Source organism: Carassius gibelio, chromosome A5, assembly GCF_023724105.1.
Source record: "Carassius gibelio isolate Cgi1373 ecotype wild population from Czech Republic chromosome A5, carGib1.2-hapl.c, whole genome shotgun sequence".
Classification (NCBI taxonomy): domain Eukaryota; kingdom Metazoa; phylum Chordata; class Actinopteri; order Cypriniformes; family Cyprinidae; genus Carassius; species Carassius gibelio.
In genome coordinates this window covers 6919201-6942215 of record NC_068375.1, presented here as the reverse complement: position 1 = coordinate 6942215, position 23015 = coordinate 6919201, and the positions used below count along the sequence as shown (strand labels likewise).

The 23015-nt window shown below is 39.2% G+C and overlaps 1 protein-coding gene across 1 annotated transcript; it reads right to left on the bottom strand.

Moving 5' to 3' along the window:
* Window positions 1–213: 213 nt before the first annotated feature.
* Window positions 214–11432, bottom strand: LOC127990227 (transmembrane protein 116-like). Its single transcript, XM_052591483.1, has 11 exons — window positions 11203–11432; window positions 10961–11007; window positions 10793–10856; window positions 10571–10699; window positions 7548–7649; window positions 7421–7470; window positions 5857–5940; window positions 5582–5717; window positions 5042–5186; window positions 2038–2117; window positions 214–1950 (listed from the first exon to the last, which is right to left on the bottom strand). The coding sequence occupies exons 1-11, from the start codon at window positions 11266–11268 to the stop codon at window positions 1765–1767; spliced, it is 1089 nt and encodes a 362-aa protein (XP_052447443.1). The 5' UTR covers window positions 11269–11432; the 3' UTR covers window positions 214–1764.
* Between the last annotated feature and the right edge of the window lie 11583 nt (window positions 11433–23015).

Here is a 23015-nt window from a genome sequence, read left to right as displayed (position 1 = left end):
TTCTTGGGGATTTCGGCAGGTTTGGTGCTCCATGTGTAAACACTGTTGCTATATAAATAATATCCTACAATGAAATCAGTTCGAGAGAGCCTTATGTTATAATATTGGATTGTTTCAGAAGGTGGCAGTATTTTGCTGAGAATTAGAGCAGGGATCCATCTGTACAAATCTGTTTGAAATCAACCAGCCCAAAATATCAACACCTTATACATATTAAAATATTTCATACAGCATTTAATGTGGAAAGACTATGTACACACATGCATATAAAATACTATTCATTAAAAACTCATTCCGTCATGGGATAAATGAATCAAACTAAAATGGGAAAACAGTGCAACGTGTCATTGTTGACACCATACGTATATAATTGTAACAGGATTCCCACTCTTTTAACCAATTCACTTTTTAACATGACTTTTCCAGCTGTCTGTAATTACTGAACAAGGACTTTTCTACTCCAGTTTCTAGTCAAAAACATATTTGAAATCAAAGCAACTGGAAAAAATGACCAACAATAGAAATTTCCAAAGACATTGTAAAGGGACAGTTCAGCCAAATATGAAAACACCGTCCTCATTTCCTCACCCTCGAGTCTTTTTGTTCACCTATGAAACTTCGATGAAGATCATGATTTTAATGAAACCTGAGAGATTGCTGTCCTTCCACTGAAAGGTCACACAACCAAAACATGGTAGAAGTCATTCATTTGAGATTTGTTCTGCGTTTCACACAAGCACATTTGAGCATACGTTGAGATTATTGGATGTGTTCTATGGATGTGCATTGATCAATGTGTATATATGAGAATAAAAGCCTAAATTAAATGATTTTTAACTACTGAGACTACTGATCGTGTCTTTTATGAAAGCTTGGATTACTGGATTTCTTGTACGATGCCTTTATGAAGGTTTAAAGATAAAACCTCACAAGGCTGAGTAAAAAGATGAAGGAATATAGCTTTAGATTATTTCATAACTTTTCAAAACCTGAAAAAAACACATATTTCCAGCTTTCCCATGACTGTAAATACCTCACTTTAAGCAAAACGCTTCTCCATGATTCATGGCTAATATCTTGACAGGTTCATATGAGTCATCTCCTGCTAATATTTCTCATCAGCTCCACTGAGAAGAATTGTTTTGAAGGATGAATTATTTGTTTCGTGCTCTTTTAGCAGTGACTGATACCTGCGATGCTAACCACCGTGTGTGGGTGGCTTCAGGTTTTAGTTTTTTTTTTTTTGGATGGAAAGCAGCAGTATTGTCCTCTCAGATCCTGTTTCAGAGCTATTTCCCTCTGTCTGTAATCTCCCTTCGGTCTTTCCCTTTTCGACTGTTCAGCAGTGAATCGTGATCTGAAAGTCTCGATCATGTCATTGTAAAAGCTAGTACTGTCAAATCTGGATGATGAAACGGTTTCTCAGCTAAACTAGCAGCAGGTGCAGCATCTGAAATCTTATTAATAAAAAAAAACCAAGTAGAGAAAAACATGAAGTTGCTTTTTCAGCAGCGCGTCTTTACCATCTGGTGTTAGTAATACAACAGCAAAACACACGCTTCTGCTCCGGCGGGTTTCATCAAGACTAAACGCGTCTTCATACTTCGCTTGTTTCAGTCTTCTGTAACTGTGCTGTACTGGCTCAGGTAACTCAATGTGTAGAGCACGACGCTCTCGACAGCCAAGTCATGGGTTCGATCCCTCGGTCGCTTTGGCTTAAAGTATCTTCCCAGTGCATTACAGGGATTCTTGCGTGTCTTTCCGTCAGACAAAATTGGTGAGTGATGCAGAAGAGTGCAGAGCGGCGTAGTTTGGTTTCTGTGAGCGCAGCAGTGGAGTCTGGGTGGAGGCGTCCCGTATGATGCTGCCGCTGCTGAGAGAGCGAAAGTGCTGCTGCGTCCAGCCGTACACCAGACAGTTCAGCAGACCCTGAGAGGCGGAGGTGAAGGCCTGTCGAGGACACCCACAGGAACACGTTACAGTACACTGCATGCACGGGTAATGAGTCACTAGGTGCTTTTATGTATTTTGTCGAACCTGTAGGATGTAGAGAACGACTCCCATCCTTCCCTCTATAATCTCCGGTTTCACCAACATCATACTGGCCAGAAATATTGCTGAAATAAAGAGGAGATCATTAAAAAAAAAAACGTTGAGTGTTAAGTTATTAAGTTATTAACAAACTATTTTTAAGATTTTTGTAAAAATATTGTGCACTGTTTTCAACATAAAACAATAATAATCAGAAATCTTTCTCGAGCAATAAATCATCATATTATTATGATTTCTGAAGATCATGTGACACTGAAGACTGGAGGAATGATGCTGAAAATACAGCATATAAAACTTTGATTGATTTTGATTACACTGTTTTAATATAAACTTAATGTGATTCATATTTGTCAGACACACATAAAGGAAATAATAAGAAACAGGTAGGGTTTCTGTAATAGTTCTACTGAACTGTATGTTTTAAATACACAGTATCTATAGGTTTATATAGTTATCATTCATTTGTTTCAATCTCATACATTTTAATTAAATAATTATTGCTTGTTCCACAACTAGCCATATTTGAACCTTGTTCATACTTTTTAACTGATTCCATTTATTCTTCTTCATAACAAACAGATTAATGCTGATGCTAAGCAATTTTAATAAATGTGTCTTAAATATATTATTATTAATACAACATTTCTTTCTGGTTCTCAAATCCGATTGTCTGAGAGATATTTTAGTGATAACATTTGTATCCCTCCGCTTCATTATTTCATCATTTGTATCCCTCCGCCCAAATCCAATTTTAATTTGATAAATAATACTGTTTTGTGTCACTGAATGTAGTTTTGAGAGTTTTAAGGTGAGAATGTAGTTGTTTAGACTTGAGAAGTACAGTTTGTTATCAAAGATAGTGACTTTTTGCTTTCAGAGATGTGAGCTCCAGGGCGTCAGCGGCCGTTCAGTGCTATTAGATTTCAAACATGAGATTAAATTAAAATTAAAATTTATGCATTTAGCAGACACTTTTATCCAAAGCAACTTACAGTGCATTCACGCTATCAATTTTTACCTATCATGATGCAATATAATTTGTATTTTTATTACTTTAATGCAGTACATCAGAGTGCTGCCTTTATACTTTTGACTGAATTGCCAAGGAACTTTTATGATGCCTGTCTTTGTTTATTAAATATAATGATTCAATAAATAATATTTTATATAAATAATAGAAGTATTTAATAATAGTATTTAGCACTGAGAAACAGTGTTTGTGATGTTATATTCTTCTGCCATTAGAAGGCGACAAGTTTTTCTGAATGAGTCCCCAGTAAAGACTTTTATATTGAAAGAGACTGAAACAGGGTTGTAAAAAAGGAACTGCTTTTTACTTCCAGCAACAGCTTGTGATGCAGCCAACAAATGCTGTGAGCAGCGCTGTCATCAAAAATTACCTTTAACAAATGAAAAGACATTGCGACAAAGATACCGCTTTCCTCAGCGGAGATTCAAACTAATGTTTTATTGTTAATAAGAGACTGAGCTGAAGAATGAATGCAGGTAATCACACTCGCTCCGTACATCTCTCTCATAATACTCTAATTCAGTGAGCTTTTAATACAGTAAGTTTTCAATTAAGCAACTCAATGTTCCTTCCTTACCAGTTCTAAAGTGGCACTTTTTAAATGAGTAACTAGGGCTGCACGATTAATCAAATGCAATTAATCAAGATTGTTATGCACATTTAGTCAGTAAAGCAAGTTCTGTGATTAGCAGTAAATCTCCATTAGCACCATTTACTACACAGAGCCATAGTTCTCTTAACAAGCTATGCAAAATTGCATATATAATCGTAGGAATACTGACCGCTGACCGCAATAATGACCGCTGTTTGTGTAGCTTCTCAGTGAACTACGGCTCGGTCTAGTAAACGCTGCTCCACCTGAGAGCACGTGAAAATACCACATTTAATAACATGTTTTTACTCACTTCATAACATCATCGAGTGTTTGAAATAAACCCTTTTGTGAGATGATGTGGCTTCTTGAACATAATAATTAAGGCACATAATATTTCATTGTGTTCTAAGCAGTGACATTGGCTGTCAATTAGCATTTCGTTATAAATATACTTTATTAGAACGCATCTATATTGCCATAGTCATGTGTTTATAAGTCACGCTGAATCAATGAAAGCAGTTAAACCTTCTGTTTATTCAGCTGCAGCGATTTCTGGATTTCCTGGATTTCTTCTTCGGGGCATACTTGGATTTTCAGCGCGAGAGCTCCCTTGGCTTTCAGATGGAGATTTACTACTGATCACAGAACTGTGCTTCACTGAAAGATATGCATGACAATCGCAGCTTCTGCCTAATCGCGATTAATTGCCTCTGTGATATAATTTAATTTTGATTAATTATGGAGCCGTATTAGTAACAGATCTTGAGCTGAGCTGGTAAACTGTCAAACTGAGATTTGATTCCGTGGCAGAAGAAAATAGTTCTGCACAAAACAGGGTTTTTAAAGACACTCCATAGTTGTCTCTTTTTTTATTCACGCATTTGTAGCGTCGAACTGTTGTATAAATGCAATATAACACTCGTAGCTGTGTGATATAGCTGTATATCAGCATGCTCAGCTACTCCTGTGATTTTGCTAATTTAAATGAATTTAAATAGATAGAAGTAGTTAAAAATGAACTATTCCGAGAATTTTTGAGTACAGAAATCTTACCATTTCACTTATGATTTATATACGTAATGCATCACATTAAGTTTATTCGTTTGTTTATGCTAAAATTGTGTAATCCATATGTATGGAAAATGTTTATGCAATTCAAATCTTAATGTATTTTTTGAGTGTTATGCATGTGCAGTGGTTATTAATACAATAAAATAATAAATCCCAATTTATCTAAACAAACTGACATATACGGTTAAGGGAAACGAGAAAATGTTCCTAATTGGCTGCTTTAGAACATCAGTAACATTATATGTATATGTATATACTTTTAAATGTTGTAATGTTTTCAAATGTGTGCTGACCTGGTCCCCAGCAGAAGAAGAAGGCTGAGGGATAAAGCAGCATACGCCGTTCCAGGAGACGCAGAGTTTCCCAATGATTGTCGGCGAAAAACCCTTGAGACGTGATGATACGCTTGTAAAGGGAGCGAGCTTTACACATGAGGGTCTGAAATCAAAACGAGGATTACAGTGAGATTATGATCGATTCTGGAGAATCTTTAGCCTAATGTTCGCTTATGATACTGTTCAAATGTTTGGGGTCAGAAAGACTTTTTGGAAAGAAATGAATACAATAAGCTGAACAAAACAGACATTTTAAAGCAGATCTTTCCCATTTTCCACAAAATGATGAAGCGGATCATGTGACACTGAAGACTAGAGTAATAATGCTGAAACTTCAGCTTTAATGACAGAAATAAATTAGATTTTAAAAGATATTCACGTATAATATTTCACAATATCCCTGTTGAAACATTTGAACAGTAGTGTGCATTTAAATCGTAACTAGCTCAGGAATTCAAAAATGAGATCAAGTCATGTTAAATGTTAGAGAGGGCTCACAGTGATGCCGATGAAGGTGATGAGGAAGGTCGTAAGGAATATGGTCATGCAGTAGTCTTGAATGACACTACATGCTGTCATCTCTGTATTTACAGATGAGGTGAGATACACAGCGCCTGTATGCATCAGCAAACATCTGGAAACCAGGAATCACATCTGGATTAGCGTCATCTTAAAAGTCCTAATATCAACAGGCTTAAATCAAAGAAGCTAGGTAATAAGTAATGAGAAAGTGTAGTTTATGAATCATTTTCCGTGCATGTATTGTGACTGACCTGTAGGGCTGGGTGAAGTTTGTGTAGCACCGAAACACATTTCCTGCTACAAAGACGGGCGCTGTGAGCATTAATGGAAACAGACTGTATGGAGAGATCAGGACAGACAGTCAGATGACCAAACCTCATTCTGTTCTCACCTTTATTTTGTTTGTTATTTACCCCAAATAGTATGCAGGATTACAGGTAATGGGTTTATCATAGTTTATAGTAAAAACCATTCAAAGGGAGCTTGGCTGTGTACTCTTTCTAGATTTTTTATGCATAAAATTTAAATTAAAAAGAGGGAACTATTTGCTAATATTCCCATGCTATAAACAGTACGTGGTGACGAGGATGCAGCTTTTTGTCACGCTTGGGTGAAGAGAAGAGGTGAGGACCGCAGAGCTGATGGGATTTTATTCTATCAAAAATAATACAAATTATGAAAACACAATATACATAGAGTGACGATCTGGAGGCAGAATAAACAGGAGAGCAAACGTGAGGGGAACGAGGAAGGACAAGTGGGCAATATTAACCAATAATCAGATAACAACATGACACACCACGTTTTTTACAAACACCTTTAGGGCTAATTTTAGTATCTTTGCTATATTAGTATAGTTCTTGTAGATGTGAATAGTTTTCACTTTAATTTTATTCAAAGTTTTAGTAATTATGTTGTTTTTATTACTTTTGGTTTAATTAGGTTTAGTTAATTAAGTACTTAAAAGTGAAAACTAGACGAAAATGGTGCCTTAGCAACTGAAATAAAACATGTTTTTTAAAGATTTTATTTTATTTCAATTAACATTTGTAATAAATTCCGTTTTATTTTTTTCCACATTCCGTAAAAAAAATTCTGGATTCAGTTTTTTTTTTTTTTTTTTTTCGCGCTGCATGGATCGCTGATGTGGAGAGACACAGAGGAGACAAATTCTTGAATAAAGTCGTTATTTTTGTTTTCTTCGCATACAAAAAGTATTTTTGCTGCTTCGTAGCGTGACCATTAAAACACTGATGCTCTTCATTCTTTCCTGGACCTTGACTCTGTTATTTACTTGGCAGTCTATGGGACGGTAAAAAGCCTCCTGGTTTTCATCCAAAATATCTTAAATTGTGTTCTGAAGACGAACAAAGGTTTAACGGGTTTGGAACGAAATGAGGGTAAGTGATTAATAGGGGTTATCCCTTTAATTTAAATAAATTAAAATAAAAGGTAAAAATGTTTAGATAAGAGCCTACGAAATAGTAAAAATGAATAAATAGTGAAACTGCTGAAGTGTTGTTTTGATAAAGCACTTAAAGGTTTTACAAAATAACTTTCTATATCAAAAGTACGCACATATTGGTAAATTGTGGCATGTTTTTTCTACATCTACACTAGAGTCGGCCCTGAACGCATTTAACCCTATCTGAGGGGCTTTTACTGTAAATGTTGGGTAATTTGACATTAAATCTGCTTTTAAACATTGATTTTTAATCAAAACTTATTTTACCATTTCTTTGCACAAATGATGTTGCTACATCAATATTTAATGGGTTCAGTTTGAGTGATATTTTGTATAATGTATGTTCTTACCATGACAGGACAGGGCCGAGACACCTGCAGATCCTTGTGTTTGCTGGATACTGTAATAAACAAGCCAGTCAGCACGCAGACTATCATATGCTGCTTTATTACCGTCACATAAACCTGAGTGGATTACCTCGCCTGGGAAACCATTGAGTCTCCTGTACTTCCCCATCAGTCCGGTGTAGAGCACCCAAACATAGTGCAGCGTGTAGAAGAACGAGGCCATGTAAAGCGTCTGTAGGATGTGAAAGTCAAAGGGAGAAGTCAAGAAAGTTTAAGATAGTTCAGATCCACATTCAAACCCTGTTGGCGCAGTATGTGATTGCAGTGCTTTCCAACCCTGACCCTGAGAGCCTCAACACAGCACAGTTTGTTTCTCCCTTAACAAACACCTGATTCAGGCCAGCGGTTAGTTACTGGAGACCAGGTGTGTGAAGAGATGAGAGAGACGTGCTTATGTGTGCAGTCGGGCTTCCCCTTGTGCAAAAGAAGTACACACGGAACCAGATTTCTCTGTTTGCCGGAGGCTCTGGGTTATGTAGTAAATAATGTGCATTTTCTTGCACAGACTGATCATTTCGCTTCATAAGAACTCAATATATCGTCAGGAGCCACGAGGATTAATTCTGTGTTCACTTATATGTTTCTTTTATTCCTAGAAACGGACAGCTTCTGACTCGCATTATAAAAAAAGTCACCTACATCTTGGATAAGTCTGAGGACGGGTAAATTAACATCAGTTTTTATTTTAATTTATTTCCACTATCCCGATTTAAGCAGATCTTTAAATGCAGTTTTATAATTATTTATTTTGTTTCTTTGAGAAATGGTTAAAGTGTACCACTGAATGTACTGACAAGCATTTATGGTGAACTAAAATATACTTTAATGCATTTCTATTGCAAACTTTCAAGTCATGTATTTAAACATATTTGCAATTACACATTTAATGATGACGTTGCAATGTAGTACACTTAAAATATATTAACTTTAAATGTCATATCAAATAACACCCCAGAGTTAAAATAATAATCGAGTTCTCTACATGTGCATTTAGTACGTTAGTCAACGCATTAAAATAAGTGTACTTCTTTAAAGAAAAAAAAATATTATTACAACAAAATGGTTTAAAATGTTTTTTAAGCAAAACATTTAATTACGAAAGTGAACAAGTTTTGAAAATGCATTTAAGTGTGTTAAGAATCAAACCCAAAGTATCTCTGTTCAAGTCACTTAAGTGGCCTTTTATTTCATTAATATTCCATTATAGGCATATAAATATATACACTTTTGAGATTTGGAGTTCATTTCAAATGCAAATTGCAATAGTTTTTCAGGAGGGACTCCAGGGCCAGGGTTGGGAAACTCTTTCTTACAGCACCTTTGTTGACATTCGTGACAAAGCAAAGCAAAGAGCTGAATGACATTCCAGGATTGAGAAACATCTGATATTAACGATATCATATCTTTCTTAGAAATGCCAACATGGTTTTCCTTTCTGTTTTGCTTGGAGCACGGGAGGATAGCTGTTAGTTATATATGATCAAGGTGTGGATTGCCTGATTTAAACAATCCCTAAACTGTGTACACAATTTGCTCTATTTAGAAATGCACAATGAAATACGTCAGTGGGACAAACTCACTGCAGTACTGCATTATAAGTGGGTCACAACTAATTATATCAAATTTGCTGCTCCACTTCTTTTTCAGACTGGTCCCAGTTCCATGTCTGTTTTTTGCTTCAGAGCTCTCTGGTTTTATGGTCTGAGCTGAGAACAACTTGTTTTTGACGTGAAACTGCCCAAGCACGCATGGTTTTCTTCACTAAATGCCAAACAAACAGGCTTCAGTAATGAGAGGCATATGTTTAGGCCTGCAGTGCATTGGCAGGATGCAGGAATGAAGCACAGGGTTAAAACGGTCCCTCCCTCATTTGAGTTTCTTTCTTTTTTAGCACATACAATTTAAACGCCGAACAACAAATTACTGGCTAAATACTTTCCATTTTTCTGCAATCATGTCATTTTCAAAAAAGTCATGTATCAATTGGTAACATGAAATGGAATAATTACAATATTTGTGTGCCATGACATCCCTTAAGATAACATATCTTTAGAACCATGTCCAAAAAAAAAATTATTTTAGGTTAAATGGCATTATTTTTCTCGATGTAAAAAAATACCAGTATGTTAAAAACATTTATTTAATTAATAGTGATAGAGACAATGAATGACTTGATAAACATATGAAAAGATTGCCTGATATGGAATAGTTCAGCCTCAAAAAATGGCTGAAAATGTCCTCACCTTCAGCCCATCCAAGATGAAGATGAGTTTGTTACTTCATCAGATTTGGAGAAATGTAGCATTGCATCAGTGTCTCATCAATGGATGCTCTACAGTGAATGGGTGCCGTCAGAACGAGAGTCCAAACAGCTAATAAAAACATTAAAATAATCCACAGCACTCCAGTCCATCAGTTAATGTCTTAAGAAGCCAAAAGCTGCATGTTTGTAAAAAACAAATCCATCATTAAGACGTTTTAACTTTAACTGTCATTTCTGGCCAAAATATGATCCATAATCCATAACATTGTTCCTCCAGTGAAGAAGTCCCTCCCCCTCTCACATAAAAATCCATCAAAGATATTTGTTTAGAGCTGTTTTAGATTATTTTGGCCTGCAAATGATGCTTGACCTGCACATATTTCTCTCCTGATTCAGATGAGACAAAATGTTTTACTAGAGAATGCCCTATAATGGATGCTTGAGTCTTGAAGGATTTGTTTCTTCTCACCAGACATTAACTGATGGACTGGAGTGCTGTGTATTATTGTGATGTTATTATCATCTGTTTGGACTCTCATTCTGACGGCACCCATTCACTGCAGAGCATCCATTGATGAGACACAGATGCAATGCTACATTTCTCCAAATGTAGAAATACACCTGAGGGCGAGTACATTTTTAGCCTTTTTTTATTTTTGGGTAGGCTGTTGCTTTAACAGTCAGTCGAACTGCTCCTGGGCAATGATGCTTTATTTGTGGAAGTGGAAGTGTGATGTAAAAACACGTAATGTACAGAGACACAAAGAGGAAGTATCTTCTTTTGTCTGTGGTAAGCATTATTTCTGCATGATAAGGTGTCGGTTTCGTACCTGTTCCACTATGTGCAGGTTGTAGCAGATGTTGTAAGCGTCACAGGACTCGGTGAAGAGAAGACCTCCACACATCCAGCTCAGAGCTAACAGCAGGTCTGTCAAACTCAACAAGAACAACGGCAGCACCTGAAACACAGGTGTGTGACGGTGGTCTAAATCACATGCGTGTTTGAACACGTTATTAACAAATCACAGTAGATATAGATGATGGAGGCGTACCTCTGGTTTTCTTACTAGTCCTTTCGAAATCGCATAAAAGATTATGGAGCCAGCACCTAAGATGCTGAGAGTCAAATCATTAAGAGATATATAAGTATAAAAGACATAAACATTGATTAATACGAGTCTCTTTATATAACGAGTAAAGGAAAATGATTGAATAGATACCTCAGGACGGCCATTGATATTTGAATCCATCGAACTATTGAATATACCTAAGAAAAGAAAGAGAAGAATCTGTCCGTGTTCATTTTAGCCATGTAGAACACCAAACGTAACATAGGTAGACTATTTTTATGAGTTTATGACCTTAAATCAGGGATTCATAAACATTTACTTGGATTAGTACTTCTCAAATATCTGCGATCATTTTGTCATTAAGTCATGGTGAAAGCTGTTAAATCACTCACATATGTCCAGTTGTCAGGCGGAATGGTGGTGTTTGTCTGTGTCTTATTTTGTCCAAAAATGTCCATTTTGTTATAAATACTGTTTGTTCGATTTAAATGATATTCCTCTCGAAATCTGTCGTTATGTGACACCAGCAAATAGCCTAAATTGTAAGAGATTTATAATTGCTGCCAGAACATGCCCAAATGGTAATCATTTATTCTGTCCACACTGGAGCAGTACAATGTGCTTTCGCATGCCAGTGCTGTAAATAATAAACAGCACGCCCCGCCCACTTCATCGTAAAGCGATTTTGATTGGCTACGATCCGCTGGCGTCACACATTCGTCGTGTTTCGAAGTAACTCAAAGCCACGGCGTGTGTTTCTTCAGTAAGCTTGACAACACACTTCCTCTTTGTTATGATCTTCTGTATTAGAAAGGTCGTTCTGTTTTAGCAATTTATTGTTTGCCTATTGTCAAATTATGCGTGGAACTGTGCCAAACTATGCGTGACACTGCCGTGTAAGCTGACGTTGTGATGACAGTCAGCACGCGTCATGGGTTTACAGGCTGTGCTTGAACGCATCAGGCAATATTTATACGTATTTAGTCAAAAACTGAAAGTCCAAATAGCTAAAGCGTTATAGCTGTATTATCTAGGCCTACTCCTGTTTAGTGGGTGCTTTTTTGATTAAACTCTGAAACGCACTAATCATTTATGCTTGCCTTGAATCATTAAAAGTACTATTTAGCAAGAACAACCTGTATAGAAATTCACATGGTGATTTAGAAATTGAATGTGTGAATGTATAAATCTGCACAGATCAGTTTTTGATCTGAAATGAGTTACCATAAATATGCATGTTTCCATTCTAAAGCTCAGTATTTAGCTTCTCATATAATAAAATTCAGCCACGCTCACTTTCTATCTTTTCAAGCTGGTGGGAAGAGTTGGATGTGACTCTGTGTGTTAGATGTGTGTTATTTGCTGATCTGTCAGTTCACATCAGCTGCTGTCTGCTTCATTAATGAAGAACAATGAACACAAGGACTGTCTGTAAGAGCTGTCTAATAGAGTTTACGTCATTGCTCCATATCTGTGCCGCAGTGTTTATGTGACAGTGCACATACACATGGCACGTGATGCTGCTCCAATGGGGATGCAGGTTTGAGTCCAAACCTGCTTGTTTCATCTCAGCACATCTTGTCTTTCATGCAGCAGAAAAGCACAGGTTCAGAAAAGCCCTTGTATGACACAGAGGTGAAAGGTCAAGATGGTTCATTGCTCTGCCACACTAGTCATCTCTAAGCCTTTGATTTTCTATTTCACGTGCATACGCTATCTTTCAAAAGTTTCAAACATTAGTACATCTACTCAACAAGGATGCATTAAATTGATTAGTGAAGTGACAGTGAAGACATATTTTAAAAATGCTGTTCTTTTGAACTTTATATTCATCAAAGAATCCCGAAGAATAAAATGTATCACCATTTCCACAAAAACATTGCGAAGCACAACTGTTTTCAACACTGATAATAATCAGAAATGTTTTTTGAGCAAGAAAATCAGCATATTATTATGATTTCTGAAGATCATGTGACACTGAAGACGAGGAATGATGCTGAAAATACAGCGGAGCGTCAGAGAAATAAATGACAGTTTAAAATATATTCATATAGAAAACAGAAGAATATGTAATATTATTACTTTTCTTCTGTACTTTTGATCAAATAAATACCTTGGTGAGCAGAAGAGGCTTCTTTCTTACTGGCCCCAATCTATTGAAAACATTCAGTCCCTTAAATACATTTATTTTTTGAGTAATCGCTTATCTTATGTTTGATATGTTTGACTGCAATACATATTTTTCTCAGTTCCATTCTCAGTTCATGAACTCTCTCACAAGTCTTCTTTGCACAGTTTTAAAGGAATAGTTTCACAAATTAAAATTGGCTGAAAATCTATTCTCTGTCAGGCCAAAAGCAAGAGTTTGTGTCTTCATCAACAAATCCATCATTAAAACGTTTTAACTTCAAACTGTTGCTTCCAGTTAAAATACAAGTCCATACTTCATAATATCTGCACCGATGTTGTGCTGTTATTATCAGCTGTTTGGACTCTCATTCTGACGGCACCCATTCACTGCAGAGCATCCATTGATGAGACACTGATGCAATGCTACATTTCTCCAAACCTGATGAAGAAACAAACTCAATTTTCAGGACATTTTGGGGTAAACCATTCCTTTCCTGGAGGCTCTATCTGTGTGATCTGATGCATCATCCTTTCCAGATAAATTATCCAAATGTACTCTGGAGATCAACCAGACCGCAACGTTTATCCAGAAAACCTGTGTTTAGAGATAACGTGGAGATCGAGTCTTTGTATTTCAGTTCTTTTTTTCACTGAATTTCATTGTTTTCTTTTTACAACCGAAAAATACAATATCAACATTTGCATATCTTAAAATATTAATATCTTAAACTAACTATATAATACTAAGTATCAAGATGTTATAGACATTAGCTTTGTTTGGCATCAATCAGTGGGGATTTATTGTGATGTTTCGAATCCAGAACAGATGAGTATGCACGAAATAGCAATATAACCCCCCCTTTTCTCTCTTCCCTTTTTCGGTTTCCACTGAAATAAAGTGTCACGAAACACAGCTTAACCTGGTGTCGCATACAAGCATAACTGTGATATCTGGGAGCTGGAAGAATCAGTATGAAAAACAAAATATAATGTATTGGATGGCCAGAAACGATTGCTGTCCTTGCTATTTCAGATATCACTATTTGAAGATTTGCAATGAACCACATATTAAATAGTCTGACCTATTGTGAGGTCAGTTATATTATTTGAATGTAACATTTATATGTTATGGAATAATACATTATATTTTAGCACCCCAAAACAATGCAAAAGAGTTGTATACCTTTCATTGAATAACTTTCATGTGTGTGTTTCCCCATGAAACAAAACAATAGAAAAGTTCTGTGTAGACTTTATATTCATAGATTTAGGAACACGGAAAACCCCTGCCTTTCTGCCATTTCCAGAACAGACGTGGAATATTTGAACAATGCCCAGAGCATTTGTAGACCACACAAACTTAAAAAAAGAAAAACCTTAAATCTAGAAGCAATTCTAAAGCCAGTCACACCATTGCCACTTATCAGGTATTCACTGACAGGTTGTGTGAGTTTCCAACTCACGTTTCAGTAAAAATGCTGCAGGAAATACACACATTCCAATTCCTGTAAAAAAAAAAAGTACTTGCATATAAAATGCATAAATGTTTTACTGCTGCAGCACACAAGCAACATTAAAACTTCACATCAGTAAACCAGAGCCTTAAGGATACAAAGAGACAAAAAAAAAACTCTGCAGTTACACTTATTAACTTCAAAACTTTCATTATCTACTTGTGTGTATTGTGATGACAATAAATGCATATAGCTCAGTGGTTTTCATAAATCACAGAAATAAATTAAATTTTAAAACATATTCAAATAGAAAACAATTATTTTAAATGTTAATAATATTTCACAATGTTATCGTTTTTTTTTCTGTCTAAATGCTGACTTTGGTAATTCTGAAGAAAACAAACTACTATAAAATTAATAATAAAAACAAGACTTTACTGCTGTTTGAGTGTCACTTAGAAGCTTCTAGTAAATTTAACAGTTAAGTATAAAGGACAGGAAGTAACACATTGAATTAAATGTGACATTTTGAAATAGAAAGACTGAAAAAAAAAATCTGCAATCATTTTTGTTTTATTTACAACTTTATGGTGTATGGTACCATGTTGATTTAAGATGAACATTTTCAAATGTGTTATGAGTAAATCATTCTTTTCTGCAAACTGAATATTCATTGATGCACAATACTGACTGAACATTGTCCATTGTTTGGAGTTAGGAATCATGCTTTCACATGCAAATATTATTTTCACTCTAAATGAAATAAACACTTTCAGAAAGACCACTTTTTTTTTCTTTGGACGTACTTACCTTTTTGAGGATACTAGCGTTGTTGAAGAATATTACACTACCGAGTCTCCAGATGGGCATGGCGCCACGGTACACATAGTGTCATCATCACATCGATCTGTTGCTGCCTATTCAGTCCCTGATCAGACCTTGCTTTTCTATGGGCCAGGGTGCCCTAGTGTCCCGGAATGTCGTTGTCAAGAAGGATGACACAGGCTGGGGCACTATGTCCAATGGACAGGCAGCATGGGGTCCTAGAAAGGACCTCGACAGCTTTGGCACATCAACTGTCTGGATTTGCTGGCAGTGCATCTAACCTTAAGGCAGTTTCGGCCACTGCTGCTGGACATGCATGTGTTGGTCTGCACGGACAACACTGCGGCTGTTTCATAAATCAACCGACAGGGTGGTTTATGATCAGGTCACATTTCTTAACTCGCCCGCCATCTCCTTTTCTGGAGTAAGACGTGGCTTAAGTCGATGAGCGCTTTACAGATTCTGGGGGAGCTCAATTGTGTGGCTGACGCACTCTCAGGAGGAGAATGGTGACTCCATCCCCAGACGATCCACCTGATCTGAAGTCGATTTGGGGAAACTCAGGTGGAAGTGTTTGCTTCCCATAAGTCCTCCCACTGCTAGTTGTACTATTCCCTGACCCAGGACCCCCAGGACCGGAACTCATGCTTCTCGTGTCAGCCCCTCCCTGGTGCATCCCTCTGATTAGGGACCACCTTTCTCAGGGGCTGGGTAACTTTGGCACCTGAGTCCATATCTCTGGAATCTCCATGTGTGGCTTCTGGATGGGATGTGGCAGACCTAAGTGATCTACCGCCAGCGGTGGTAGACCTAATTACTCAGGCTAGAAGTTCCTCTAAGAGGCAGGTCTATGGTTTGAAGTGGAGTCTGGAGATGCTCGGTCAGAACTGTGCTTTCTTTCCTGCAATAAAGGTTGGAGAGTGGGCTGTCTCCCTCCACTTTGAAAATGTATGTTGCTGCAATCACAGCACATCATGATGCAGTGGAGAGATGGTCTTTTGGAAGTCATGACCTGATCGTTAGGTTCTTGAGGGGTGCCAGAAGGTTGAATCCTCCTAGGACACCCCAATACCCTCCTGGGATATTTCTGTTGTTCTGGCTGGACTCCAGACGGGTCCATTTGAGCTGCTTGATTCAGTTTAACTAAAGTTCCTCTCTTAAGTCCATTGCTCCTGATCACGCTCACTTCCATCAAGAGGGTCGGGGACCTCCAAGCATTTTCGGTAAGTGAAGAGTGCCTTGTGTTCGGGCCGGCATACTCTCACATTGTCCTGAGACCCCGGCCTGGGTACATGCCCAAGGTTCCGACCACTACCTTCTGAGACCAGGTGGTGGAAGAGGGGAAGCAGATCCAGCCTGGGCGTTGCTGTGTCCCGTAAGAGCGCTACACAAATACGTGGACTGCACCCAGATCTTCAGACGCTCTGAGCAATTCTTTGTCAAGTCAAGTCTCCTTTATTTATATAGCACTTTAAACAAAATACATTGCGTCAAAGCAACTGAACAACATTCATTAGGAAAACAGTGTGTCAATAATGCAAAATGACAGTTAAAGGTAGTTCATCATTGAATTCAGTGATGTCATCTCTGTTCGGTTTAAGTTGTGTCTGTGCATTTATTTGCAATAAAATCAATGATATCGCTGTAGATGAAGTGACCCCAACTAAGCAAGCCAGAGGTAACTGTAGCAAGGAACCAAAACTCCATCGGTGACAGAAGGGAGAAAAAAACCTTGGGAGAAACCAGGCTCAGTTGGGGGGCCAGTTCTCCTCTGACCAGACGAAACCAGTAGTTCAATTCCAGGTTGCAGCAAAATCAGATTGTGCAGAATAATCATCCGTTTCTTGTGGTCTTGTCCTTGTGGTCTTCTGAGACAAGGTCTTTACAGGGGATCTGTATCTGGGGCTCTAGTTGTCCTGGTCTCCGCGGTCTTTCAGGGATGTAGAGGTCCTGTCTACATCCCGGGTGACTGCAGAGACCCTCTGATCTGGATACAGACTGGATCTGGTGGCTACGGTGACCTTGGAATAAGAGAGAAACAGACTAATATTAGAGTAGATGCCATTCTTCTAATGATGTAGCAAGTACATCGGGTGTTATGGGAAGTGTTCCTGGTTTCCGGTTTACCTAATTAATGCAGCCTAAAAATCCTTTTTATTAAAAGCATATTAGTATGTTATGTGTATGCCAGGTTAAAGAGATGGGTCTTTAATCTAGATTTAAACTGCAAGAGTGTGTCTGCCTCCCGAACAATGTTAGGTTACTTGATAAGTAATAAGCAATATTTAAAAATCTATACTATGTTTGATAGGGAGCCAGTGCAATGTTGACAGGACTGGGCTAATATGGTCATACTTCCTGGTTCTAGTAAGAACTCTTGCTGCTGCATTTTGGACTAGCTGTAGTTTGTTTACTAAGCGTGCAGAACAACCACCCAATAAAGCATTACAATAATCTAACCTTGAGGTCATAAATGCATGGATTGACATTTCTGCATTTGACATTGAGAGCATAGGCCGTAATTTAAATATATTTTTGAGATTAGATATATTTTTGAGATTGAAAAATGCAGTTTTACAAATGCTAGAAACGTGGCTTTCTAAGGAAAGATTGCGATCAAATAGCACATCTAGGTTCCTAACTGATGACGAAGAATTGACAGAGCAGCCATCAAGTCTTAGACAGTGTTCTAGGTTATTACATGCAGAGTTTTTAGGTCCTATAATTAACACCTCTGTTTTTTCAGAATTCAGCAATAAGAAATTACTCGTCATCCAGTTTTTTTATATTGACTACTCATTCCATTAGTTTTTCAAATTGGTGTGTTTCACCGGGCCGCAAAGACATATAGAGCTGAGTATCATCAGCATAACAGTGAAAGCTAACACCATGTTTCCTGATGATATCTCCCAAGGGTAACATTGTAACAACAATGAGTTTTACATAGTAATTAACTCAAATGATATATAGGGAATTTGAATAATTAATCAGGAATATGATTAATTTAAATCTCAGATGACAGTTACATTAAATTTGATTGATTATGAAAAATAGCTCAATTGCCTATAAAAATAAATAATCACAGGGCACTGTAACTTACTCATTAATATGTCAATATTACATTCTTCATATCAATTATTGTGATATCTCTTACTGTAAATTACTGCAAATCAAACCGTGGTATGTCCAGCAAACCACTGTAGACCTATCAATTTTCAATAAAGTTATCACGCCTTATAATTCAAGGAAAAGTATTCTCTGGCCATGAAAATATTATCCTATCCTTATGATAAATTTAGTTTCTAAATTTAGAGCTTGTAGCTATAGGTCAAACATCTCAGTGACTCGTAATGTGAGTGGGGTGGAGTCCAAGCCAATCGTCAGTATATGGGTTTTTAATAATTAAACTAGTAATACATCAAACTACAAATCACACAGAGTAAATATGCGTACGACAATACAAACAGTAAGCTTTATACAATACATAACGAATCCAAATAAAAGAGAGAGAGAGTGGAGAGGCGTGGAGAGGCGAATAGTTGAATAAACTTAGTAAAGAAAAGAAAAGAAAACGAACGAAACGAAAGCTTCTAAGGGAGCCGTTAAAATGGCTTTTTTTTCTCTCAGCCTCTGTGCTGAGGGGGTTTGCGCTATGAGCGCGGCACGAGGCCGCGCGGAGGGTCGCACAGGAGAGCAGCGTGTCCGAGAACCAAGAACGAGAAGAAGAGGAAGAAGGGACAGGCGGACCTTGTTCGGTCGTTCTTATGGCTTGACATGGTTCACGCCCCTTTTTCGCGTAAACAGCCAATGAAAGTCCGCGATCTGAAACGGAGGGAAAAGTTCCTTTGTCTCTGAAAAGACAACCCCCCGGTGATCTAGTGCCTGTCCGATTCCATCAGGGATATTTCTAGCAAGTTTGTACTTCAGATTACATACATTTCCTTACTTTGTTCTAGATAAATGGGTCTGTCAGAGCATGACGATTAGAACAAGACTAAACATAATATATATATGATCAAAGATCAAATTTTTAGATCGAATTACACATTTAAAGATTTGCTTAACACATGATAACACTGCAGATGTTGGGAAACATCTAAATGTACCAAAAGGGAATACGTAATACATTTATAAAACATAAAAACAGAAAGTTAATGAATACATTCCATAGAATGCACTGTTCAAAAGAAGCCAGTGATTTGGCCTCTCTCCTGTCCTGTGTGGTCGTAAACTTTTACAACCTGCAAAAGTGGGGGTTGCAGAAACATGGCTCTCTTTGAGAAGGTTAAAGTGAGGAGAGACATTTCCTAAAGTATGAGTTTGCAACTTATACTCTTCACATAACAAGGATTAACCATTTTATGCAATCCATAAACATAATTAAAATACATATTAATAATAAAATGAAAGTAAGGAACTTATACGAAAAGTTCCTTTGTCTCCAGTGTTGGGATGTGGTTGGGGGTTTTCATTTCTTCTTTGAAGCTCGCATGGGCATCGTAAATAATTTAAGTCCAGCCAGGCTGGCGCCAGGCCGGGCACTTGGTGCAAAAAGAGTTTCATTTGGAAAATCTGAATTAAACACATGAATCGATGATCTGCATATCTGTTACACATCCCCCTTCCGTCAGATGAAGTCCCTGTGTGGACATCATCGGACGGCAATCATCAGGATGGGCAGATGACAAGTGAATTGTGATGGTCATGCAGCAGGTGGGTCGTGATGACAGGTGGTTCCTGAAGCTGAGGATTCAGCTTGGTGAGGTTCGGTATTGTCTTTGACTTTGCGTCCCTTTTCCGGGGATTCCATCGGAGACCTCCAGCCACAGTTGTCATGAGTTTGGCTGTAGAGGTTTGCATCCGTTGAGTATCCTGTATAGGATGAAGGTCACGCCAAGAGTCAGGGCGGGACCAATGACGGTGGAGATGCACCGTGCAGTGTCGGCAGCAGTCCAGGCTAGGACCGCAGGTGACGGGTTTAGAATGGGCTGTCGAGACAGTGCTTGGAGGGCTGTGTCGACAGGAGTAATGTCAATGTGTTGGGTGGTACCTTTCAGTACTTGGTCCAGCAGGTTGGCACGGGTGGCGGTGTCATGCTGGTCGTAGGTCAGTGTAGCTGAGCGCACAGGAGTGTTGACGAGCCATCTGTTACCCACAATCTCTGCTTGCGTTTCTGTGACTTGTGTACGAGGCTTGGCTTCGGCAGGGCAGCGCGTATCGCTGACCCAGGGTTGCAGCTCGCAGATTCCTTCAGAGTTGTGTCTGAGGAAGGGTTTGCTAAGGCAGAGATAATGAATGTCTTTGGTTAAAGTACACATGTGCATGTTTGGGGCCAGGTACAGCTGTGTGTTGCTGTCGTGGTAGGCCACCACATTTGGAATGTGTGTTTTGGTGTGGGTGTTGCTCTTCCACATCCTGACACTGACAATGTCTTTAGGTCTGTAGACTTGGTTTGACTCGCTGATGAGTTGGTTCAGGAGCAGGTTCACTTCTCTCTGTTTGGGGTTTGCGTGCCGTAGGAAGGCGCTATCCAGAGAGTTGGCCAGGTGCATTCGTAGCAGGTCAGCTGGCATGGTGATGGTGTAAGACAGCACAGTTAACACAAGGCTTAAGGGTATCATGTATGGTGGGGTTTTATTCGTGGTTAGGCTGTCTTTGGAGGAGCTAACCTCCCACAGCATGTCTGTTGTTAACGCTGTAAACAGCTGAGTCTGGGTAAAGTCCTTCTGGAAGACAGTAAACAGTGGTTTCAAGGAGTTTACAGTCTGGTTCGCTGCATTGACACTGGACATAACAATGTTAAACATTCTGGCGGCAGCAGCGGCTCTAAGCAAAGCTCCCGGGAACTGTTTGGAGCGGTGGTGGTGTCCACCTAACTCCATTTGTGTAACCGTCACTTTCTCATATTGGCTGAACAGGTGTTTGACATCGGCCTCAGTGTGAGTGAGGGAGTCCTCTCTCCATCGGAACCTTGTACAGCTGTATTCGGTTACAGTGCTGGGGTAGTGTGCCCTGTCATCGGTAGTCAGGAGTCTCAGCGGTTTTCTCGGTGGCAGCTGTCCTCTCTTTGGCTGACAGCACGGCACGGCAAACCACAGCAGCATCCTGGTACAGATAATAGGGAGAGAGAGAGAGAAAGGGGAGAAAGAAACAAACAAGGCCTGTCTTTGGTTGGACAGGACAGTCTCTTTGCTTCGTGGGCGGTGACTGGGTTTAGCTCGCCCTCGCCCATGTTTTGCCACATCTTGCTGCTGGCATGACGCTTGCTTCAGTGTTTTGTCAGTGGCTCTGGTGCTGCGTGGTGCAGCACATGCTGCGTCATGGAAATATATTGGCCTTATCCCCCTTTTGCTCCGTGGCATTACACGCCCTGGCATTGTGATGTCAGACGGTGCACAACCCACAATATTGTTCTGTGCACGCAGCATGGTTTGTGTATCATGCAGTGGTCTGGGGCTTTGGTTGTCAGTGACTGTAGACTGGTTGCCAGGGTGGATGGAGGGGTCTGAGAGGTGGTAAAGCAAAGTCATTATCAAGGTTTCAGAAGCCCGCATGTCCGCTATGTTGGTCTGTGTAGACAACGGAGCCTGCGTAAGCGATTCTGAGGTAGGCAGTTTAGCTAGTAAAGTTCTTGTGCTGTGTGTAATCACTTCAACCTTGAATGTGGGTGGGTGGGTTGGGAGTGACCACAGAATGTTGTTTAGTGTGCCAGTTTTGGCAAGGGTGTCAGTGTGATCTTTAAAGTCCTCGTCTAGACTTGGTAACTTTGAGTGTCCTTTTACCTTCTTCCAGTACACGATCACATTGTGTGTTTTTGTGATGTTATCACATTGCTGGAACAGGTGTTGGTGTTTGACATGCTTGTTTGCAAGTGTGAGTCCGAGTTCCACACATTCAGGTGAGGATTGGAAGAAACCCAGCGTGTGGTGTAAGGTTTGACCACCTTGCAGGTTGAGCCGAACAGCGACCCCTTTGGTGTAAGCTGGTACCACCGTACCCTGTTTGTTGACTAAGGTACAGAGGCTTGAACTTGGGCCTGTTGTTAGGGCGTTGTACTCATGGCTGGCTGCTGGGGTTCCCTTGACCTCTGTGACCTGACAGTCTGGCTCTAGCAACCTGTGTGGCTGGAGAGAAAGAGGTTCTCGCACTTGAGCAAAGTCTTTTTGCTGTTTGAAGTTCAGAAAAGGGTCAAAGTGTTCTAGCAAGTCTTTGTCGATGAGCAATGTATGAGTGTTCATTGGTGGGACATACATGGGATGTATTAGACTCATCGGAACGAATGTCAGGTGAATGGAAACAACCTGTTCAAACTGGATGTCATCCTGTCTGTACACCTGTACATTCAGTTCATAAGTTTGAGGTGTAAGAGTTCGATCTTGTCTCTTAGCTTCAAATTGGAGTCTTTTGAAAAGGTGAGATGAGATCCCCGTCGGGTTTAATCGTGTGTCGATCAGGTCTTCCCTGTTGACTCCTTTTCGACCCACCCCCTTTTTGACAGGGCTGCCCAGGAATGTTGGCATTAGGGCAGGTGGGACGATCGGTGGGTGGTGAGGACCGGTCTTGTGTAGCTCGCTGCGAAGGCAGGTAGTCAAAACAGCATTTTCTGGTACCTTGTGTTTGTGGTACCTGGCGTGAGGACCTGTGCTGTCTCGTTCAGGGTGTGCAGCTGTTGACTGTGGAGCTTGGGTGTTGCTGTCACCTTGTGCTGTGACAGTTAGCTCTGTGGTCTGTAGATGACGGGCAGTGTTCTGGGTGCTTGGCTCATCTTCCTTGTGAGTTTTCATGTGAAGAAGCAC